The sequence below is a fragment of the Lissotriton vulgaris genome, chromosome 7 (genome assembly GCF_964263255.1).
Source record: "Lissotriton vulgaris chromosome 7, aLisVul1.2, whole genome shotgun sequence".
Classification (NCBI taxonomy): domain Eukaryota; kingdom Metazoa; phylum Chordata; class Amphibia; order Caudata; family Salamandridae; genus Lissotriton; species Lissotriton vulgaris.
In genome coordinates this window covers 1753139320-1753158693 of record NC_141695.1, presented here as the reverse complement: position 1 = coordinate 1753158693, position 19374 = coordinate 1753139320, and the positions used below count along the sequence as shown (strand labels likewise).

Sequence of the window (19374 nt, the reverse complement as noted above, 5' to 3'; positions counted from 1 at the left end):
AGGGTTCTGACACCCTACACTAGCAATGGTACTTTGCAGCAGTTTAAAGATCCTATTTTAATTTATTATTGCTCATATTGATGTAACTTTTGGTATTTATTTGTTTCCATGGATTCATTGCTTGATTTTACACGGGAGAAAATGTCAATCTTAGGTGTCACCCATTGGTTGTTTTATGTCACTCATAATTACACTGAAACTGTGAAAATGTCATGCATAAGCAATCTCAAACCTTGGCAGCTATATGCATGGTGTGCAGTGCTCAGCACAAACCTTTGTGGATTTTGGCCTCATGGGGGGGCATATTGCCAGTCCCATCATAATGAATGAAATGATGCGTGGTGCGCTGTGCGCAGCGTCGGGCTTTGTGGATGTCAGCCTCATGGTGGGTCATGCTGTCAGTCCCCTCACAATAAATTAAATGCTGCGAGGTGCGCTGTGGTCTTGGCCTCATGTTGGGGCAAACTGCCAGTCCCCTCATAATGAGTGAAATGGTGCGCTGTGCGCAGCCCACAGCTTTGTGGCACTTAACTTAACAACAACACGGGCGCCACACTTAACATTTTAGCAGGGGCACCATTTTTGTTATGTATTTCTCCTAGACCATGTTGCAAATTTGGCCTGACTCTAACTCTCTATCTATCTCTTTCTATCTCTATCTCTCTCTATCTCTCTTTCTATCTCTCTCTCTCTCTCTCTCTCTATCTCTCTCTCTCTCTCTCTCTCTCTCTCTCTCTCTCTCTCTCTCTCTTTCATCTCTCTCTCATCTCTCTCTCTCTCTCTCTCTCTCTCTTTATCTCTCTCTCTCTCTTTCATCTCTCTCTCTCTCTCTCTATCTCTCTCTGTCTCTCTATCTCTCTCTCTGTCTCTATCTCTCTCTATCTCTCTCTCTGTCTCTCTGTCTCTCTCTCTGTCTCTCTCTCTCTCTTTTTATCTCTCTCTGTCTCTCTGTCTCTCTCTCTATCTCTCTCTGTCTCTATCTCTCTTTTTATCTCTCTCTATTTATCTCTCTATCTCTCTCTCTCTCTATCTCTATCGCCCTCACTCTATCTATCACATCACTCAGCGCCATCACAGCATCAAACTGTGCAACCATTCAACAACAACTGGTTCAAATATGTTCTCTCAATGTTTAAAGCTTTATTACAAATGTCAGAAAAAGATGTTAATATTTCACTTCTATTCTTATAAAATACACTGAACATAATCTTCACAAAAGTGATTTACAAAAGTTTACGCTATTGCCATTATAAATTACAGTAAATTTTATTCATGTATTAATTATTAAAAAAATAAAAAGCCATTGTTATTTGTAATATCAATACATCTAAGTCACGTAAATACAACACATATTGCATTACAAATGCTATAGGTGTCACATTTGCGAAAGTTAAAACTATTGGCTTTGTAAATGGCAAAAGCTATTAATTTACCTATTTCCATAACCAACACATAAATATAAATGTTGTCATTTACAATACCAATAGCTCAAACTTTCCTAATGCGAGACCTATTGCAAATGCTTGTTATTAGTAATAGCAATACATCGAAGTCACGTAAATACAAAACATGTTGCATTACAAATGCTATAAGTGTCACATTTGCAAAAGTCTGTTTTCTTATCCTGTACTGATTTGCTGTTCCCTTCCACCAACTTATTCTCTAACTCCCAGTTCTCTTCTTCCAGGATATCTTAAATTTAAGGTTTTTACTTTTAGCACTTTGTTAGTTCACCTTCTTCTTTTTGATTATAGTTGTGGTTGCTTGTGGGTAATTACTTTTATAGCACCTTGAGTCACTCTTATGTTGTCGTTACATATTTCTTAGGGGAAAAGGACTGACCGTGATACCCTCACTCTCTTGTTGTTTAAATATAACTCCAAATATGCCAGCATTTCCATACCTTCCTGTTCTGATATGGAAAAGTCACTTACAGAGACAGTGACTTTACTAAAAATTGTCATTACCACTCCAATGACAACAGCCGAAGCTGAACGATGTTTTTCAGCCTTAAAGCGCGTTAAGACATTCCTCAGGAACACCATGCTAGAGGAAAGACTCAATGCTTTGGCGATGCTCTCTGTAGAGAGCAAGCTAGTCCAAAAAATACCGGACTTCAACAATAAAGTGATTGACAAGTTCGCTACACTGAAAGAGAGACGTGCTGATTTACTTTACAAAAAGTGAATGCTGCTACTTGTTTGTTAAATAAAAAAAATACTGTGAGTGAGGTACTCAGAAATGCATTGTTATCTCTGTTTTTAAAAGTTTTCTAGTGTTTGTTCTACTTGGGGACTAAACAGATTTTACTGATCAAATGGCATATTAAGTACATTCTGTAGCACCTAAACACTATAAACTGTGTGGAAAGACATGCGTGATAAAGTCACATGCGCTCTAATGGAAACGTGGTAACGGTAATGCGTGGTTCCCAATGCTTTGTAAAGGCTGTTTCCCAACTGCAGTGCAACTTCTTCTACTCTTAGAGCTGAGATTTCCATGAAAGTCTTATAGTCTGAATTCCGCAGCGTAATAGGACGGAATGTATGAAGCTCTGTGGTTATACTGAATAAGCAGGTACCTATGTTAGGACAACTATTAATGTAATAACTGCACTTTCACAATTGCTTTATTAACCTTCCTGCTTTCTCAAATTTGCTTGGAAATGCACGATTTTTCAAAATTTTCTTCGGGGGAGAACCCCCCCAAACCCCCCTTAAGGAGGTTCGGGCTCGCTGGCTACGCTCGCTCGCTGGGGTGGAATATGCAAATTAGCTTACGCCCACCACTGTCAAATGTCACCAGCCGCCCCTGCCTTCGCCTCCTGCGCAGAGCGGGGCAGTGCGGGCCGTATGGGATGCGGGGATAGAATGCGGGTCAATCGAGAGCCTCTTGATTATGAAGCACAGGTCACACCGCGCAAACAGGACATAAAGGCGCTTGCTCCGGTGCTCCGGCGCTCCAAAGCCTCGGCCTTCCATGACCTCAACCACCACCTGCTGCTTCTTGCTGCATATTGGGGGGGGGGGACGCGGGGGGGGCATAGAGGTCACACAGATGACCCGGGGTTGATCCAGGCGCTAGGACTGGCACAGGCGAAAACATGTGCTCTTGCGGGCACAGAGTTCAGGGCACAGGTTGTGAGTGACTCCGGGTGGCTCCCGCTTCTCTCCCGCTCAACGCAGCGTAACGCAGATCAACCTGCTTCGGCACAGAGTGCAGGCCAGGGCAGGATTTCAGAATTCAGGTGCAGGTCACAGATCGCGAGCGAGTCACGGGTAACTTACTCCGCAACTCCGGGCGCTCCTCGCCTCGCCTCCCGCCCCTCGCTTCTCACCCCTCGACCTGCACCTGCACCACGCCGCCCAACCTTCTGACGGCTCCGGCTTTGGCTTTCGACCGCTCAGACTGCACAGCAGGCGGGCAGGATACACCAACGCTCTGACGCACCAACGGTCCTGAACCAGAACCGGAACCTGAACTCCATAGTCACGCACCCATTATTTACTTATCCTGTTTTGGTAATTGGAAAACTTTTTCAGACTCCTAAAATGGGATTCCCAACGGATACTGATTCTGTGGGAGGCATCCCTCCCAAATACCGATATGTACCAAATGAATCTATGCTTTGTGGCCAAAACCCATTTGCAAAAGATTGATATTTTACCAACACTTCGAAAGAGGTGAAAATCCATTCGCAAAAGGGAAGGGGCCCCCCCTAAACACCCTTTGTGTATGTAAAAAAAAAAGTAAACAAGGAGGCAGTGGGCCACGTCACCGCTGCCTCCTTTAAAAAAAAAAAAAAAGTTCGAAAAAAAGTTTGCCTTCTTAAAAAAGACAATCACGGACATGGTGGTCTGCTGGCCCCAGCAGGCCACCATCCCTCTGATGGCCTGTGCTAGCCTCCAATTGTAGTGAGTCGGAATTTGCAACCTACCATATTAATATGAATGACCCAGTACGATTATGAATTTTAAGAACTGACCTATTAGTACATAGATCGATTCTTTAAATTTTATTACTGGTTGCAAATTGAAACCAGTATTTTGCGACCGATAAATAGTGCACATGGCCCCTGCTTTGCTACTGGGGTGCAGGTGTTGGTGGCTCGGATAAGGTGGAAGCAGTATTGGCTCAGCCAATCTCCGATGACCACTGGACTTCACGCGAATCAGATGGGAAGCAGAATTTACAACGCAGTCTAGACCACATAGTGCCTTTACAGCACAGGTAGTGCAACAAATGTGTAGTTATCAAGTGTTCCTTAAGCACCCAAGTCATTACAACAACTTGTTTTAGGGAACGCATTGTTGGACTGGTGTTGGGTTTTAAGTCCAACAGCTTCCACACTGTTACACAGACTGGAGTTGGAATAGCAAATTATACTATTCTAAAGTCCAGCGATTCCCGATCAATCAATCAATCAATCAGGTGACTTATAGAGCACGAATACGCACCCCGGTAAGGGTCTCAAGGTGCCGGGAGGGAGGGGACTGCTGGTCTCTCAAAGGCACTGTGGTTCAGTTGAAGAGCCAGGTCCTGAGGTCCTTCCTGCATTGAGGCAGTGACGGTGATTGCTGAGGTGCAGAAGCAGGGTGTACCAGGTCCTGAGGTCCTTCCTGCGTTGAGGCAGTGACGGTGATTGCCTGAGGTGCAGAGGCAGGGTGTACCAGGTCCTGAGGTCCTTCCTGCGTTGAGGCAGTGACGGTGATTGCTGAGGTGCAGAGGCAGGGTGTACCAGGTCCTGAGGTCCTTCCTGCGTTGAGGCAGTGACGGTGATTGCTGAGGTGCAGAGGCAGGGTGTACCAGGTCCTGAGGTCCTTCCTACGTTGAGGCAGTGACGGTGATTGCCTGAGGTGCAGAGGCAGGGTGTACCAGGTCCTGAGGTCCTTCCTGCATTGAGGCAGTGACGGTGATTGCTGAGGTGCAGAGGCAGGGTGTACCAGGTCCTGAGGTCCTTCCTGCGTTGAGGCAGTGACGGTGATTGCCTGAGGTGCAGAGGCAGGGTGTACCAGGTCCTGAGGTCCTTCCTGCGTTGAGGCAGTGACGGTGATTGCCTGAGGTGCAGAGGCAGGCTGTACCAGGTCCTGAGGTCCTTTCTGCATTGAGGCAGTGACGGTGATTGCCTGAGGTGCAGAGACAGGGTGTACCAGGTCCTGAGGTCCTCCCTGCGTTGAGGCAGTGACGGTGATTGCCTGAGGTGCAGAGGCAGGGTGTACCAGGTCCTGAGGTCCTTCCTGCGTTGAGGCAGTGACGGTGATTGCCTGAGGTGCGGAGGCAGGGTGTACCAGGTCTTTGCTACAAAGTAGGAGAAGGATCTTCATCTGGCCGTAGTCTTGAGGCTATGTGGGACAGTAGCCAGGGTCAGTGGGCAGAGCGGAGGTCTCTGGTGGGTGTATGGAATGCGTGGTAGTGGTTAAGGTATACAGGTCCTGTGCCATGCAGGGCTTTGTCGGCCTGTGTGAGGAGCTTGAAGGTGATTCTTTTGTTAAATGGGAGCCAGTGGAGGTCTCTCATGTGGGCCGTGACATGACAGCGGCAGGGGATGTTGAGGATGAGTCGGGCAGAGGAGTTCTAAATGTTCTTCAGTTTCTTGAAGAATTTCTGTGCGATGCCGGCATAGAGTGCGTTGCCATAGTCGCTTCTGCTGCTGTTGAGCGCATGAGTGACCGTCTTTCTGGACTCGATGGGGATCCACTTGAAGATCTTTCAGAGCAGGCGTAGAGTGTGGAAGCAGGATTATGAGCCTGTGCTGATCTGGTGGCTCATGGTGAGCGATGAGTCCAGGATGATGCACAGGTTCCGTACGTGATCTGTGGGTGTGAGAGGGGTTCCAAGTGTTGAGGGCCACCAGGAGTCGTCCCAGGTGGAGGGGGAGGAGCCCAGGAAGAGGACTCCAGTCTTCTCAGAGTTGAGCATGAGGCAGCTGTTCTTAATCCAGGTGGCTACAGCTTTCATCCAGTCGTGAAAGTTGTTTTTGGCGACTGTGTATTCGTTGGTGAGGGAGAGAATCAGCTTGGTGTGATCGGCGTAGGAGACGATGTTGAGTCCATGGTTCCTGACGATGGCTACGAACGGGCCATGTAGATGTTGAAGAGAGTGTGGCTCAGGGAGGAGCCCTGAGGCCATCTGCAGCTGATCTCTGTTGGTTCAGAGTGGAACGGTGGTAGTCTGACTCTCTGTGTTCAGCCAGTGAGGAAGGAGCAGATCCATTCCAGGTCTTTGTTGTAGATGCCGACATCATGCCGGCATAATGGAGTCTTGTGCACAGGGTGTGGTAAAAACAGGTATCGCAGGCGGCCAAAATGTCCAGGGGTATGAGGGCTGCAGTTTGGCCTCGGTCGAGGAGGGTGCAGACATCTAAAGCAAGTCGCTGTAATGACTTGTGAACTAAATGAATGCGTGGTAACGATGCGTTTGTTGTTTGCCCGCATTGTTACTGCATGCATGGTAAAGGCATGTGTGGTTCTGTCATATAACCGAATCACACTTCTTGAGGCCTTGAAGCAGGGACTGTCTTGAAGACAAACTAGCCTGGTGCCCCCTGGAAAAGCCACAGAAGAAGGGGAGCAGAGTGAAGCTGTAGCGTGTTTGTGGGGACCCATACATCTGTCTGTAAATGGGTTGGGTAGAATGGAAGGAGGCCTGGAGGACTAGTACAGGAAGCTACTTCTGTGCAGTGTACTGACCCCTCTCTCTTTCTAGGTCTCTGTGGCACCTTCGTACCCTGCATCCTGATGTGCCAGGTCTCCAAGGACTTCGGGGAGCACTTCTGCCTGCCATGTCTGCCTGGGACCTTCCTCGCCCTGCAGACTGCCATGAGGGAGCGTTGGCACATTCCGGTAAGGGGGCACCTTGACTGCTCCTCACCTCTCAGTGCCTGTTACTCTGTGGAACACTCGTGGTTTGACAACATGTGGTGGGGTATGTTGAGCCAGGCATAAGTGAAGGGAGAGGGGAAGATGGGGTGAAAACAGAGTGGTGAACCAGTGTGAGTGTTTTTAGGCGTGTCAGTTATACTTGTATGTATCACTAAGTGTTTGTGTGTGTTGAGTTATATCAGTGTGTTAGGGCATGTGTGTGTGTGCATGTGCGTGTGTGTTTGTGTGTGTGTGAGTGTCTGTGTGCTTCGTAAAGAGTGTCAGTATGTGTTTGGGTGTATATCTCTGCTTTTCTGTTTGTTCTAGGCTCTCTGTGGCATGCCTACACACTTACTCTGGGAGACCCTCTCCTTTACAACACATGGTGCTTTGGGGATCTGACAAGAGTGGGGGTCTCATTCTCTTGGCTTCCCAAAGTACCTCCCCTGTATAAGGCATGTGGTGCTGTGGGGTTTGGACAGGAGTGGGGGTCTCACTCTCTGGCTTCCCAAAGCTCCCCCCTTCATAACGCACATGGTACTGTGGGGTTCGGACAGAAGTGAGGGTCTCATTTGTTTGGCCTCCTAAGGCCAAATTGACCTGAGCCAAATTTTGTTAACATAAATCTAATCACTACCACGGACTAAAGGGCTGGAGCAGTTCTGCTCCTCTCTCAGAACACCATAAACGCACAGTGTAGTGGCTTGTGAGTTAGAGATGATGGGACCCTTTTGGTCCCTGGAGGACTCCGTGGAACAGTAACATAAGTGTATGGGTTTGGGGATAGAATTTATGCTGTAGAAATGTTTAGTTTATGGTTACACGATGAGGAATAAAGATGTGTAGTTCCAAGCTCCATGTGTGGCGGGATCATTTACATGTACCCAGGCGGGTGATGAGATAGAGGATTGCGTAAACCCTGACCCGAAGAACTGAGAGTGCTCTCCTGGAGAGTTTGCCGTAGTCCAGCAAAGTGTGCGTGCATGCCACGTGTGCCTCAGTCGAAGTGAAAATCAGCGGTTGGCGTATATGGAGTCAAAGCGTAACTCCAGCCAGTGCATGGTCTGTGCCTGTGAAGAAAATAAAGGCCTTACAGAAAGTTTGTTTTTTGTCGTCTAGAAATTTGCTGGTAAAATCGAGACCAGAGATACTCTGCCACAGCGTAACAGAGCCATCATTCATACAGTACGACAACGCTGAAGACAGCGGTCACCAGGTACAGAAAAGCGCTAGAGGCAGTGATTGCTGATTGCAAAGAAGCACTAAAAGCAGAAAACACTTTGAATATAACAACATGCTAAAGGCAGTAGAAACAAGATACAATGCAAAGAGGGGAGAGTGGTGAAGATCCTGTGCACGAAACGAAACCGACACTCACCGCCAAAGAAGAAGACATTGCCTCACCACCAGAGAGTAGGTGCTATGACCCAAATGTTAGTGCACAGCTTGTGCTGAACCAAGGTGCCAGTCCAAGTGGGCAACCAACCCTGTCGGAGCAGGCACCACTCGTGGCAGCAGACAGTTCCACAGGGTATGATGCAGCCGCCTTCTTAAAACCACTGCCTCCCTTCGATACCACCAAACAGCAGAATATTGATGACAGGTGGACTGCCTAGATCGAAACCTTCGATGATTTCATTGTTGCGCTGGAAGAAGCAAATGATAAAAAGATCATTAAGTATCTAAAGAATTTGGCAGGGAAGGAGTCAAAGAAGCGATAAAGAAAATACCACCAGTGGTGAAGCGATGTACTGTCAAATCAAAGAAGTGGTAAACACCAAGTTCAGTCCAATGTCAATTGTTGACTATGAAAGATACATATCCAGTCAGGAAACGGGGAGAGAACTGCCGAAATGATGGATGAGTTTGCAGAAAGACTTGATTCACTCATCAAGCATTGCAAGTTCAACGAGTTCAATGATGAAGAGGCCATGTGTCTCAGAGTAATAGATGGTTGTCTCTCCGATTCCTTCAGACAATGAATGCTGGAAGAGGCACTCAGCTTGGAGTGAGGACTCGTGCCTGCGAGAGCAGAATAACGAGCTGACAGACAAGCAGCTAACATGGGGGCTGGAACAGCCCAAATGAATTAGCGCTGAGTGTAAAAGCACGGTAAAATGCAAGATAGAAGGCCGGAGATCAGTGGGGCAGATTTACAAGCCCTATGCGCCACATGTACGCCGCTGTTGCTTCACTTCTGTGATGCAGTGGCGGTGTAAACCTTGCACCACATTGCGCCTTATTTACAACATGACGCATCTAGGGAGATGCCTCACGTTATAAAGCCTTGCACCACATGAAACCTGCCTTAGGTTCCATGTGGGCGTTCGGGCGCAGGGTGGGCGTTCTGTCGCAGGAAAGCCTTGTAAAAGTGAAGCAGTGAAAACTACAAGATTTCACGGAGTCACTTTTACGTCCATGCTACGTCAAAACCCAGCACCTGCTTGAAGAAGGCATAATGAGTGACGCAGCATGTTAGGCATAGGGCGCTCCAGACCATTGTTGGAGCCGCGTCGCGCTTGCAACAGAAATCCAGCAATGCGTCGCCCTTACGCCACAGGATGGGACACGCATCAACGTATCCTTGTGCCACGGTGCGCCGCATTGTAAATGCGAGGCATTCGTGGTGGCGCAGGGAGGGAATTGAGTGTCGCATCTGTTCTGGCACATCCCTGCTGATTTGCAGAGGTGCACCAGAACTCATAAATCTGCCACAGTGTCTCCAAAGAAAAAGAAGTTGTGTTTTCGATGTGGATTTTCCTCTCCACATGAAGGTAAAAGTCCCGGCGTTGGACAGATATGCAAAGGCTGCGGTAATGAGAACTAAATTGTAATAGTTTTCAAAATGAGGGAAAGATCAAGTGTGTCACGTCGAGGAAACAACATGGAGGAAAGATCAAGTGCGTCACTTCGAGAAAACAAAATGGATGCCAGATAGTTCCAGAATCGTTCCAATCACTTCCATAAGACCAAACGCAACATCAAAAATGGCAAGCGGCAAGTAGAAACTGAACAACGTCGATTGTCATCAAATTCCTTGTCTAAAGTTAGTCACCGTCAGTGTTGAGCGACATTGAGGAAGATCGGTGCACAATGTCAATCTTGACCACTGAACAACGTGAGCATGTAGGATTAGCTTCCTGCAAGAAAGAATATCGAAGCTAGATCAACAAGTGAAAGTGTGAATTTAATTTGGACTTTGCCCCAAAATCACACTGAAAGTGAATGGGTGCTCCATACCTTTTACCATGGACCGTGGTGTGTTGATAAGCATTATGCCAGTGGAAAAGTACAATGAATTGTCTCCAGTGCCCTGTTAAACCCAGTCGAACATCAAATGATATACATGGGGTGCTTCGACGGCACTAAAAAGTCAAGGTTCATATATAGCAACTGTGAAACATAAAAAGATGAAAGTACAAGCATCAATTCAGGTGCTGCAAGGCACTTTATCGAGTTCATGTTTAATCAGTTTCAGCACTGCTGCTGACATGGGGATGATTTCTGTAAATTACAACATCAATGCCTACCCTGAGATAGTGAATCAGCGTCCACCCTTGTTTTCATGGACTGGGACGCCTTCAGACAATGAAAGTGCAGCTACACATAAATGAGGACATCTGTCCAGTTGCCCAATGACATTGTCAAATTGCATTTAATTTACAGGAGGCCGTTGAGAAAGAAATCGAGACATTATTGAAACATGACATCATTGAGTGGTCTACTGGTCTGATGTCATGGGTATTCTCCAGATGGGAAGTGCCCAAGAAGGATAGTAGAGGTGCTGTGTGCATCTATGTTGATATGCGTCAAGCGAACAAAACAATTGAAAGAGACTGACATCCATGTCCACACATTGCTGACATGATCAAGCAGCTGAATGGAGAATTTGTGGTATATTTATCAGGAAAAGTGCAGCGTGATGCTGTACGCAAGTTAGCAGCGCTGTGTCATTTCAAAAACACAGGGATGTGCCGTATTTACGTAGTGCAATGGCGCCTGCGTTGCCGGGATGATTCCCTGAGATGCAGGCACCCTTGCACCATGGTGCAAGGGAGCCTGTGTTGCAGGGTTGATTGTTTAAGGGACACCTTCCCGCACATAAACAATATTTTAAGGTGATTTGCTCTTTCTATGTGTACTGCAGAATGCAGCGCACATAGAAAGAGAAAAGACAAGAAGAAATTAAAGTATTTCTCCTCGTTGTGCCAAGCTAACGCCTGCTATTCAGCGGTGTTAGTTTTTGGCGCTGCATCAGATTTACATATCCTTGTAAATCTGGGGCAGCATAAAAAAGCAATGGGTGTTGCGGTGGAACGCTCACAGCAACACCCATTGCACACCCCCTTCACACAGATACCTGCATGAAAGGGGGGTGATATTTACAAAGCAGCGCTAAGCCATACAAAGTGGCTTAACGCCACTTTGTAAATATGGAGCAGGGCATTGTGCCACGGAATGTTGGAAAAGTGACATTCCAGTGGCACAGTGCCCTTGTAAATATGCGACAAAGTATTTTCGATCTCGATTTGAACAAAGAATATCACTAACTCGAACTGGGAGAAAATTGCAGGTACATTACTACCTTTACGACGCCTGTTGGTTTTTTAAAACTTTTTTTATTCACTTTTACAAATGTAACATCCATACATTATAATAAGGAATCATCATGTGCGTTACATAAGAGCTTACAGTACATATCCTCACAACTCGACATGACAGAGCTAGTTATGGCAATAGATAGGGAATAGGTAACAAAGGGATGCCATATATATTTCAGGCGCCAAGTCGCAGGTAATTCTTCCGCATACACCTGTAACTGTGCTTTACGATATACCATGTCCTCCACCCAGTGCTGCAGTTTTGGAGCTCGTTTACTCCCTCATTTCATAGCCGCTCTCCGTTTAGCAAGAAGTAGGGTTATCGCTAAGAACCTTCGATTAGTGGGTTGCATTGGCTTCACAAGACCTAGCAGACATACTTGGGGAGTAGTTGGAATAGTTTCGGATACCATGGTCTCTATTGCATTTGTGACCTCAGTCTAGAAGAGGTGAATCATTGGGCAAGCCCTGGCCATATGTAAGAAATCTGCCTGCGCATACCCACAGCGCACATAACTGCATCGTCCCACAGCACAAACGTATGCAGTCTGTCTGGCGTGTAATATATTTATTGTAAGAACTTAACGTGGATAATACGTAGGTTGCAATTTGGGGTGAGCATACATGTGAGTGTACAGCAGGTGCCCCATTCTTCCATGGTTAAAGCAGCATTCAGTACCACATTCCATCGGTCCAGGGATTTTTTCGAGTCCCTGTGGGCCTCCGCTTGAGCAGCAGAGTATAGCTAAGTGTCCTGTTGGGCTGTTTAGATACAAAAGACTACGTTTCGGAGTGTTCTCAGCTGAGGAACTCTTTCAGGATATGATTCATTGCATAATACAGCCAGTCACAAAAGCTTTCAATTACAGTGATGTCATACTCATTTTTGGGGCCACCCAGAAAGAACACGATAAAGCTCTTACACACGTGTGTCATATACTTGCTGATGCAGGTCGCACTATAACTGCAGAAAAGTTTCATAATACAAAACTCAAGTTTTTGGTCATATCTTTCTGATGGGGGAATGGCTCCAGATCCAAATAAAGTACACGCTTTGTCTTCCACTTCTCCCCCACAAGAGGTGACTATGCCACGATCCTTTCTTGCAATAGCCAGTTACTGTTTAAGGCATACTTGCCACTGTAAGTGCCCTGTTGAGAGACTTGACAAAATGAAATGTTCAATTTCTATGGTCATGTGTCTGCACAGTGCTTCAAGAAAACCAAACATGCTTTTGAGAACACCCCTGAAATGGCACACTTTGATCCGAAATTGCAAACAGAGATTATTGTTGATGCGGGCCCAGGGGGTTTGGATGCCATCCTTGCCCAGCACCCTGGACATCGCAATAAACCAAACGGCATTGTGGCTTATGCTTGCAGGAGTTTGTCATCAACAGAACGCGCCTATTCACAACCTGAAAAAGAAAGCTCAGCTGTGGTGTGTGCTCATGTGTTTCTGTATGGAAAGCACTTCATGTTTGTCACCAACCACCAAGCATTACTCACTAGTTTTTGGTAACACTAAAGTCAAGATGCCCCCTCGCATTGAGAGGTGGGGGTGCAACTGCAGAAGATGACTACACAATTGTGCATCATTAGGAAAAAGATCAAAAACCTGCTGACTAATTCCCACTCGTCCCAGTGCCTTGTCATGGCACCGTTTCTAAAGCGACTGATGCTTATGTTAAACTCATCGTGAAATCTAGTACACCTGCTGCCATATGTATAGAATAATCCATTGCTGCCATGAGCACTGAGAGAGAGCCGCAAATCCTCGAAGACATCATTAGTGTCAAGGCAGTCTGGTGCTCCAACTCTTCGCGGGGGCAGTAGTGACGAATGTCCCAATCACCCCTCTACCGGTACTCCCGCTTCAAGAGCAAGTCCACCAGCAGGGGGGAAAGGGGAATTGGACAAAGAGGAGAACCCTTGGCTCCAACTGTCACCTGCACCTTCTAGGGACTGCAAATAAACTTCCTGCCGTCTTCTATGGAGGTGCCTAATACACAGAGTAGGGAAAGAAAGAGAATATACCACAAACCTTCTTTCACTAAGCAGTCTTTCTTAAAGGTAAAGCAAAACTTGTCCTACCAGTTCTAGCCAAGGTATTTGCCCCTCTTCTATTAATGTTGGTAAGTATCTGGCAGGGCTTCTAGCTGTGAAAGAATGCACAAACATTAGTCTCTATACCTCTATGAATCTCCTTCTATCTCCCTCTGTACTGAACTATTACCTGTGAAGCCTTCTTCTAGACGTGGTCATGGGGTTTCTGTTTAGAAGGTTTGAATACTTTAGTGCGAGTCGAAGAACTGTTCTCCAAATGTCTCTTCAGAAGCGCGCAAAAGGGGAATAGGGAGGAAGATTAGGGAGGGAAAAGAATAGGGAAAGCGCAAGGGGAAATGTTCAGGGGAAACACAGTGCTGGATAGTTCAGAGCTAAAGTTCTTGCGCTCTGAGGCAATTATTTACATTTAACATAACTGCCTTACTTGTCGAGTCTGCAACTTCACTCCTGAACTGAAGCTTTTTCTTCTTTGTGGTTGAGCTTCACTGGATACAGGAATTTCTCTGGAACCTGCTAAGCTGTAACTCGCTGTACAAACAATACGACCCTTCAGTACATAGGGCGGTCGTAACGCTGTACCTCTGAGACTCCTTCTCAATGCTGACACCTCTCAGAACTGTGAGAGCGCACAGCGGGGAATAAACTTTCTAACACAATTAGTCTCTAAGATAACTCTGTTAGTATCTCTAAACTCTCTTCCGTTCCTAATTCCGACTACTCCCGTCATGAATTTCTGACGCGGAGCAGCGGCAATGAACAGCTGCTCGAACGAAAATCTGCGTTGAAGTGCGCAGTTAGAAGCGGGCGACTTCCCGACATCCACTACAGGGCGCACCACCCAGTTTGGCCTTAAAGGGAACATAACGCGGCCATCTTAGGGAGGTGAACTATTTACAATCTTTAGGCAGTTTCTGATAATCATTTAAGATTCCCCCTAGAAATGCCGAAGCTTCTCGGAGGAACAGGGGAACCAGACATTAGCCCGGGTAAAACGGGACATTGCCAGGGAACTGAATTGTTGTCTTGAAGAACCAACAGTAGCAACTCTGTGAATCCTGACAATTAGCCATCAATCGCGGAGAAAGCATGCTCGACCTCTGCCCGATGACCCAGAATACCAGCATTTCAAAAATGTGCAGGAAGAGCTTTCAGTTACCCCAGATGGCATGATCTTACAAGGGCCGAGACAAGTGATAGAACTGGCACATGTTGCGACTAAACAAGCTGTACAGGACAGAGTGTGGTTCCCTTGTCTTGTTGAAAGAGTTTAGAAAATAATTAAGGGCCTGTCATTTGTGCAACTGCTTGTCATCCAAAACCAACTTGCATCTATTAAACATGTCTGATCTCCCAAAGCATGCATGGGAGAAGATTGCAATTGGTTTCTTTTCCCCCCTGAACAATAGACATCATCTACTAGTTATTATTGATTAATACTCCTGTTTTCCCCTTGTGCAAGATCTGCCATCAAATACTCATGACAGAGTCATGGAGAGATTAGAAAGTATTTTTACAACATGGGGTGCTCCTTCGATTTTTAAATCTGACAATGGCCCACCTTTCGATAGTCGAGAATTTAAAGACTTTCACCCTCATCTGAATATCAAGCATCAGAAAAGCACCTCTCTGGCAGCAGGTGAATGATGTTGTGAAGAGGTTCATGAGCACACTCAAGACGACCATTCCACGCTGCGCTGGAAAAGCTTGAACTCAAATCAGTTCTTCTTCAGTCTACGGTTTATGCATACAGGTCAACTTTCCAATCCACCATGGGTGAAAGCCTTCACACCTTAAAGTTTGGGAGAGCCAATGGAACCAAGTTGCCACAATGGACCGCTGAAAGATCTATTAACATTGATAAACTTTGTGCTACTGATTCATTTAACAAAGAATGAAGACCTACACGGATAGACACCGATGTGCTAGGATTACTGTGTTCACAAGAGGAAACCATGTCATTGTGAGGCGGGAATGCAAATGCAAGTCTGATGCACAAGTGAAAGCTCACACCCCCTGGCCAGTACCCCAGAGCACAAGTGAGGAATTACACTCCCTGGCCGGTACCCAGGGGCACAAGTGAGAAATTACACTCCCTGGACAACACCCCTGAGCACAAGTGAGAACTCACACTCCCTAGCCAATACCCCTAAGAGCAAGTGAGGAATCACATACCCTGGCCAGTACCCCTGAGCACTACTGAGAACTCACATTCCCTGGCCAGTGCCCCTGAGCACAAGTGAGAAACTCACACTCTCTCGCCATTACCCCTGAGCACAAGTGAGGAATGACACACCCTGGCCAGTACCCCTGAGCAAAAGTGTGAGTTCACACTCCTTAGCCAATACCCCTGAGCCCAAGTGAGGAATCACACAGCCTGGCAGTACCCCTGACAACAAGTGAGGAATTACACTCCCTGGACAGCGCCCTGGAGCACAAGTGAGAGCTCACACTCCCTGGACAGTACCCCTGAGCACAAGTGAGAACTCACACTCCCTGAACCAGGGCTTAATTTGAGCAGGCGCTTTCAGGTGCTCAGCACCAGCACTTCTTTCACAGGGCCGGAGGAACAATTTCTGACACTGCAGGTGGTGGTCTCAATATTAATTGTTCAAATTCAAAATAAAAAGAATAACATATATTGCATGGTGACTGGCTAGTAAATGTTCATAGACAGGCCAGCATACGCCTGTCCAGGTAGGCATGATTGTGTTTCACCACATTAGTGAAGATGTCATCACGCCGATCACAAATCCAAGAAGTCATCGACAAACTATGTCTTGCATTATATTCCCCGAGTCTGCTGCACCCTGCCATTGCCTGAGCCTAAGCCTCCCATTGGATAATTGTAGCTGGGGGCCGGCTCATGACGAAGTTGGAGCAAGGAAGCTGCTAGAGCGCACTTGGAACTTGAGAGTGAGGGCTCTTGAGGAAGAATAAACAAAAGTAAGTGTGGACTTTCCACTTGCTGTGTAGCCAGAGTAGCATATCCTGCAGCCCTGCATTGCTGCTATCCTCAACGTGCTCGATGCGGCTGTGGCCCAACACAGCTATTGTGCGGCATCACCTGTAGAATCTGTGCGCTGCACCCCAGCATGGTAATTGCTGAGCGTGAGTGAGTCCAGTAGGCACCCCAGCCATACTTACCGCATTGGCAGCATTATGGCTGGGGACAATGCCTGTGATGTAGAAGGCAGGGTCACAGCAAGCTGAGAAGTGGATGCCGATGCCGTCGCAATCCTGGACCTACTAATTACAGGCAGCACTAGTAGTGACATCAGCTGCTGTGCTCGAGCAGCTACCTGTTCTGCAAATAACCCAGTTATTCTGCACTGGTTAATATTTGCAAAAAAAGCATTTTCATTTGGTGTACATTTTGTTTTTGCACTCAGTGTAGGTAAGAAAGTAAAACATATGTCATCTTCCGCTTCTTTAGAAAAGACAACAGGAAAACGCAGAGTTCAAAATAGCAGGGACATGTACAGGCTGACGACAGGGGTCACAGGCAGCAGCAGTGTTAGAGACAAGAGACAGCAAGAGTAAAGAGGAGAAGAAACAACAGGAGAGGAGAGAGATAAGACGGAGCTAAGTAGGAGAAAAGGAGAGCAAATCAGATACAAAGAGAAAGCAGCCATGATGTGAAGAAGAGAACATTGAGAAGAGAGAAGATAGAATGAAAGGATGTAGAGGACAGGACAGAGGGAAAAAGCAGACAAATGATAAAACTGAGACACAGCTAATCACTGCTAGAAGAGTTATCGTAAAGAGCCAAGATCGAGGGGAGAGAGAGCAGAGCATGGATAAAAGTGAAGATGAAAAAAGGGCAGGGGTAGAATGAATAGAGGGCAAATCAGAAATGCAGGGAATAAGGTAACACACCAGGTGTGACAAAGATGATAGAAAACAAGGTGAGAGGTTAGAAGATCGACTCTTAGAGCAAAGACTTAGGCGACAGACAACAGATCAAGGTTAGAAGACAGAGACTCAGGCAGAGAGAGTGCTGAAAGTGGGGCTCACCGGAGGAAGAAGTGAGCTGTGGCCTCCTTGGTAACATTTTCAGCACCTGCACTTATTCTTTTTACAAATTAAGCACTGCCCTGAACAGAACCCCTGAGCACAAATGTGAGCGCACACTCTCTGACTAGTACCCCTGAGCACGTGTAGAGCTCATCCTCCCTGGCCAGTACCCCTTGAGCACATGTGTGTGCAAATCTGTGTGTGCAAATCTGTGTCTGCACACAACAACCGTGAATTCTGCCGCCGTGACACACTTACCAGGTGCTACATATGTCTCTGTGTGTGTGCAGATGTGATCATGTGTCTCTGTCTGTGTGCAGGTGTGATAGTGTGTCTGAAGGGGTGAGGAGGGAACAGTGTCTGGAGGGGGAGGGATGAGGGTGAGGAGGCAGTGGTGTTAGAGAAACTTTCAGAGTGTGGGTGCTGCCAACAATGTTACATCAGAGAAGGCAGGGAAAGGATGCTGTAGCAGTGAGATGCAGCTGGTTATCATGGCAGCAGTGAGGCGCACCCAGTGAGATGCAGCTGGGTGGCAGTGGGGTACTCCCAGTGAGACACAGCTGGAGGGGGTGGCAGCAGTGGGGCACGCACAGTGAGATGCTGCTGGGTGGCAGTGGGGCACATCCAGTGAGACATAGCCAGAGGAGGTGGCAGCAGGGTGGCACACCCAGTGGGACTCTGCTGCAGGTGTGATATCAGTGGGGCACACTCAATGAGACACAGCTGGAGGGGTGGCTGCAGTGGGGTACACCCAGTGAGATGAGGGTGGAGGGGGGTGGCAGCAGTGGGGCGCACCCAGTGAGATGAGGGTGGAGCAGGGTGGCAGCAGTGGGGTACACCCAGTGAGATGCAACAGGAGGAGGGTGGCAGCCAGGGGACACACTTGTTCACCTCCTCTGTTTCCTCCCACAGGGCTCCATCTGCAGAGACTTTTTCTGCCAGTGCTTCTGCGGGTACTGCGTGCTGTGCCAGATGGCGAGGGAGCTGAAGAGGAGGCATTGAGGCCACCAATGCGCCGAGGGGGAGCCTTGGCCACCTCCATCCGAAGAATGGGTCTCTCTTGCTGATTTCTGATCCAAAATGCCCACTGTGCCAAGGCTTGCTACCCACAGGTCTTTCCTTATCATGAAGAAATGAATAAAGAATAATCCAGATGCCAGCCTCTAAAATGATCATCTCCTTCGCTGGGGGGGGTCAGACAGGGGCACCCTGCCCTGCCCTGCCTCCCCCTGGTCCCAGGGTTCCCCGGTTGAGGCATTGAGCAAGACCCAGGAATCCTTGTGTACTTTAAGCAGTTTCCCTTCTTCCCTGCACATAAGAGGCAGTTGAAGGAGTCAATGAGTGTGTGATGTCACTTCCGGCACTCCTGACATTTGGGCGAATCAAGGTCCACGCTCTTCTCCCGTCAGAGGGGTTCACTTTTTGGTGGTACCCAATGGGGAAGTCCATACTCTACCCTAGAGGACCAAGCAATGTGAGGGATATAAAGAAGCGCCCCCATCCCCCACAAACCGCTGTCCATCGTCTTACGGCAGAGACACTTCCAAGACGAACATTGCCCCCCAGCACCCACCGAAGCACCCTCCCCAAACCACTGCCCTTGCCTCCAGTAACCCTTAAACCCCATCCTCTTAATATAGAGAAACAGGCCACCTTCCAAGATCCCTACTCACCCAGGACTCACTGAAGCACCCCAACCCTTTATTTAATAGATATACTTTGACCCCCTTAATAGACCTTTCATGCCCTTACTCTCACCATACATCACCCAGAACCACCCTGAATTTACAGATGCAGATCTGCTTACAAGCTGTAGGGGCCCCTTTAAATCAC

At 47.4% G+C, this 19374-nt stretch overlaps 1 protein-coding gene across 1 annotated transcript in view; it reads left to right on the top strand.

Moving 5' to 3' along the window:
* Window positions 1-18850, top strand: part of LOC147706579 (cornifelin homolog A-like) — a 61394-nt gene extending 42544 nt beyond the window's left edge. The window contains exons 3-4 of the mRNA XM_086929100.1: window positions 6706-6842; window positions 18454-18850. Coding sequence (XP_086785226.1) covers window positions 6706-6842; window positions 18454-18543 — 227 coding nt within the window. The 3' untranslated portion in view covers window positions 18544-18850. The remainder of the gene's footprint in view (window positions 1-6705; window positions 6843-18453) is intronic.
* Window positions 18851-19374: the final 524 nt, after the last annotated feature.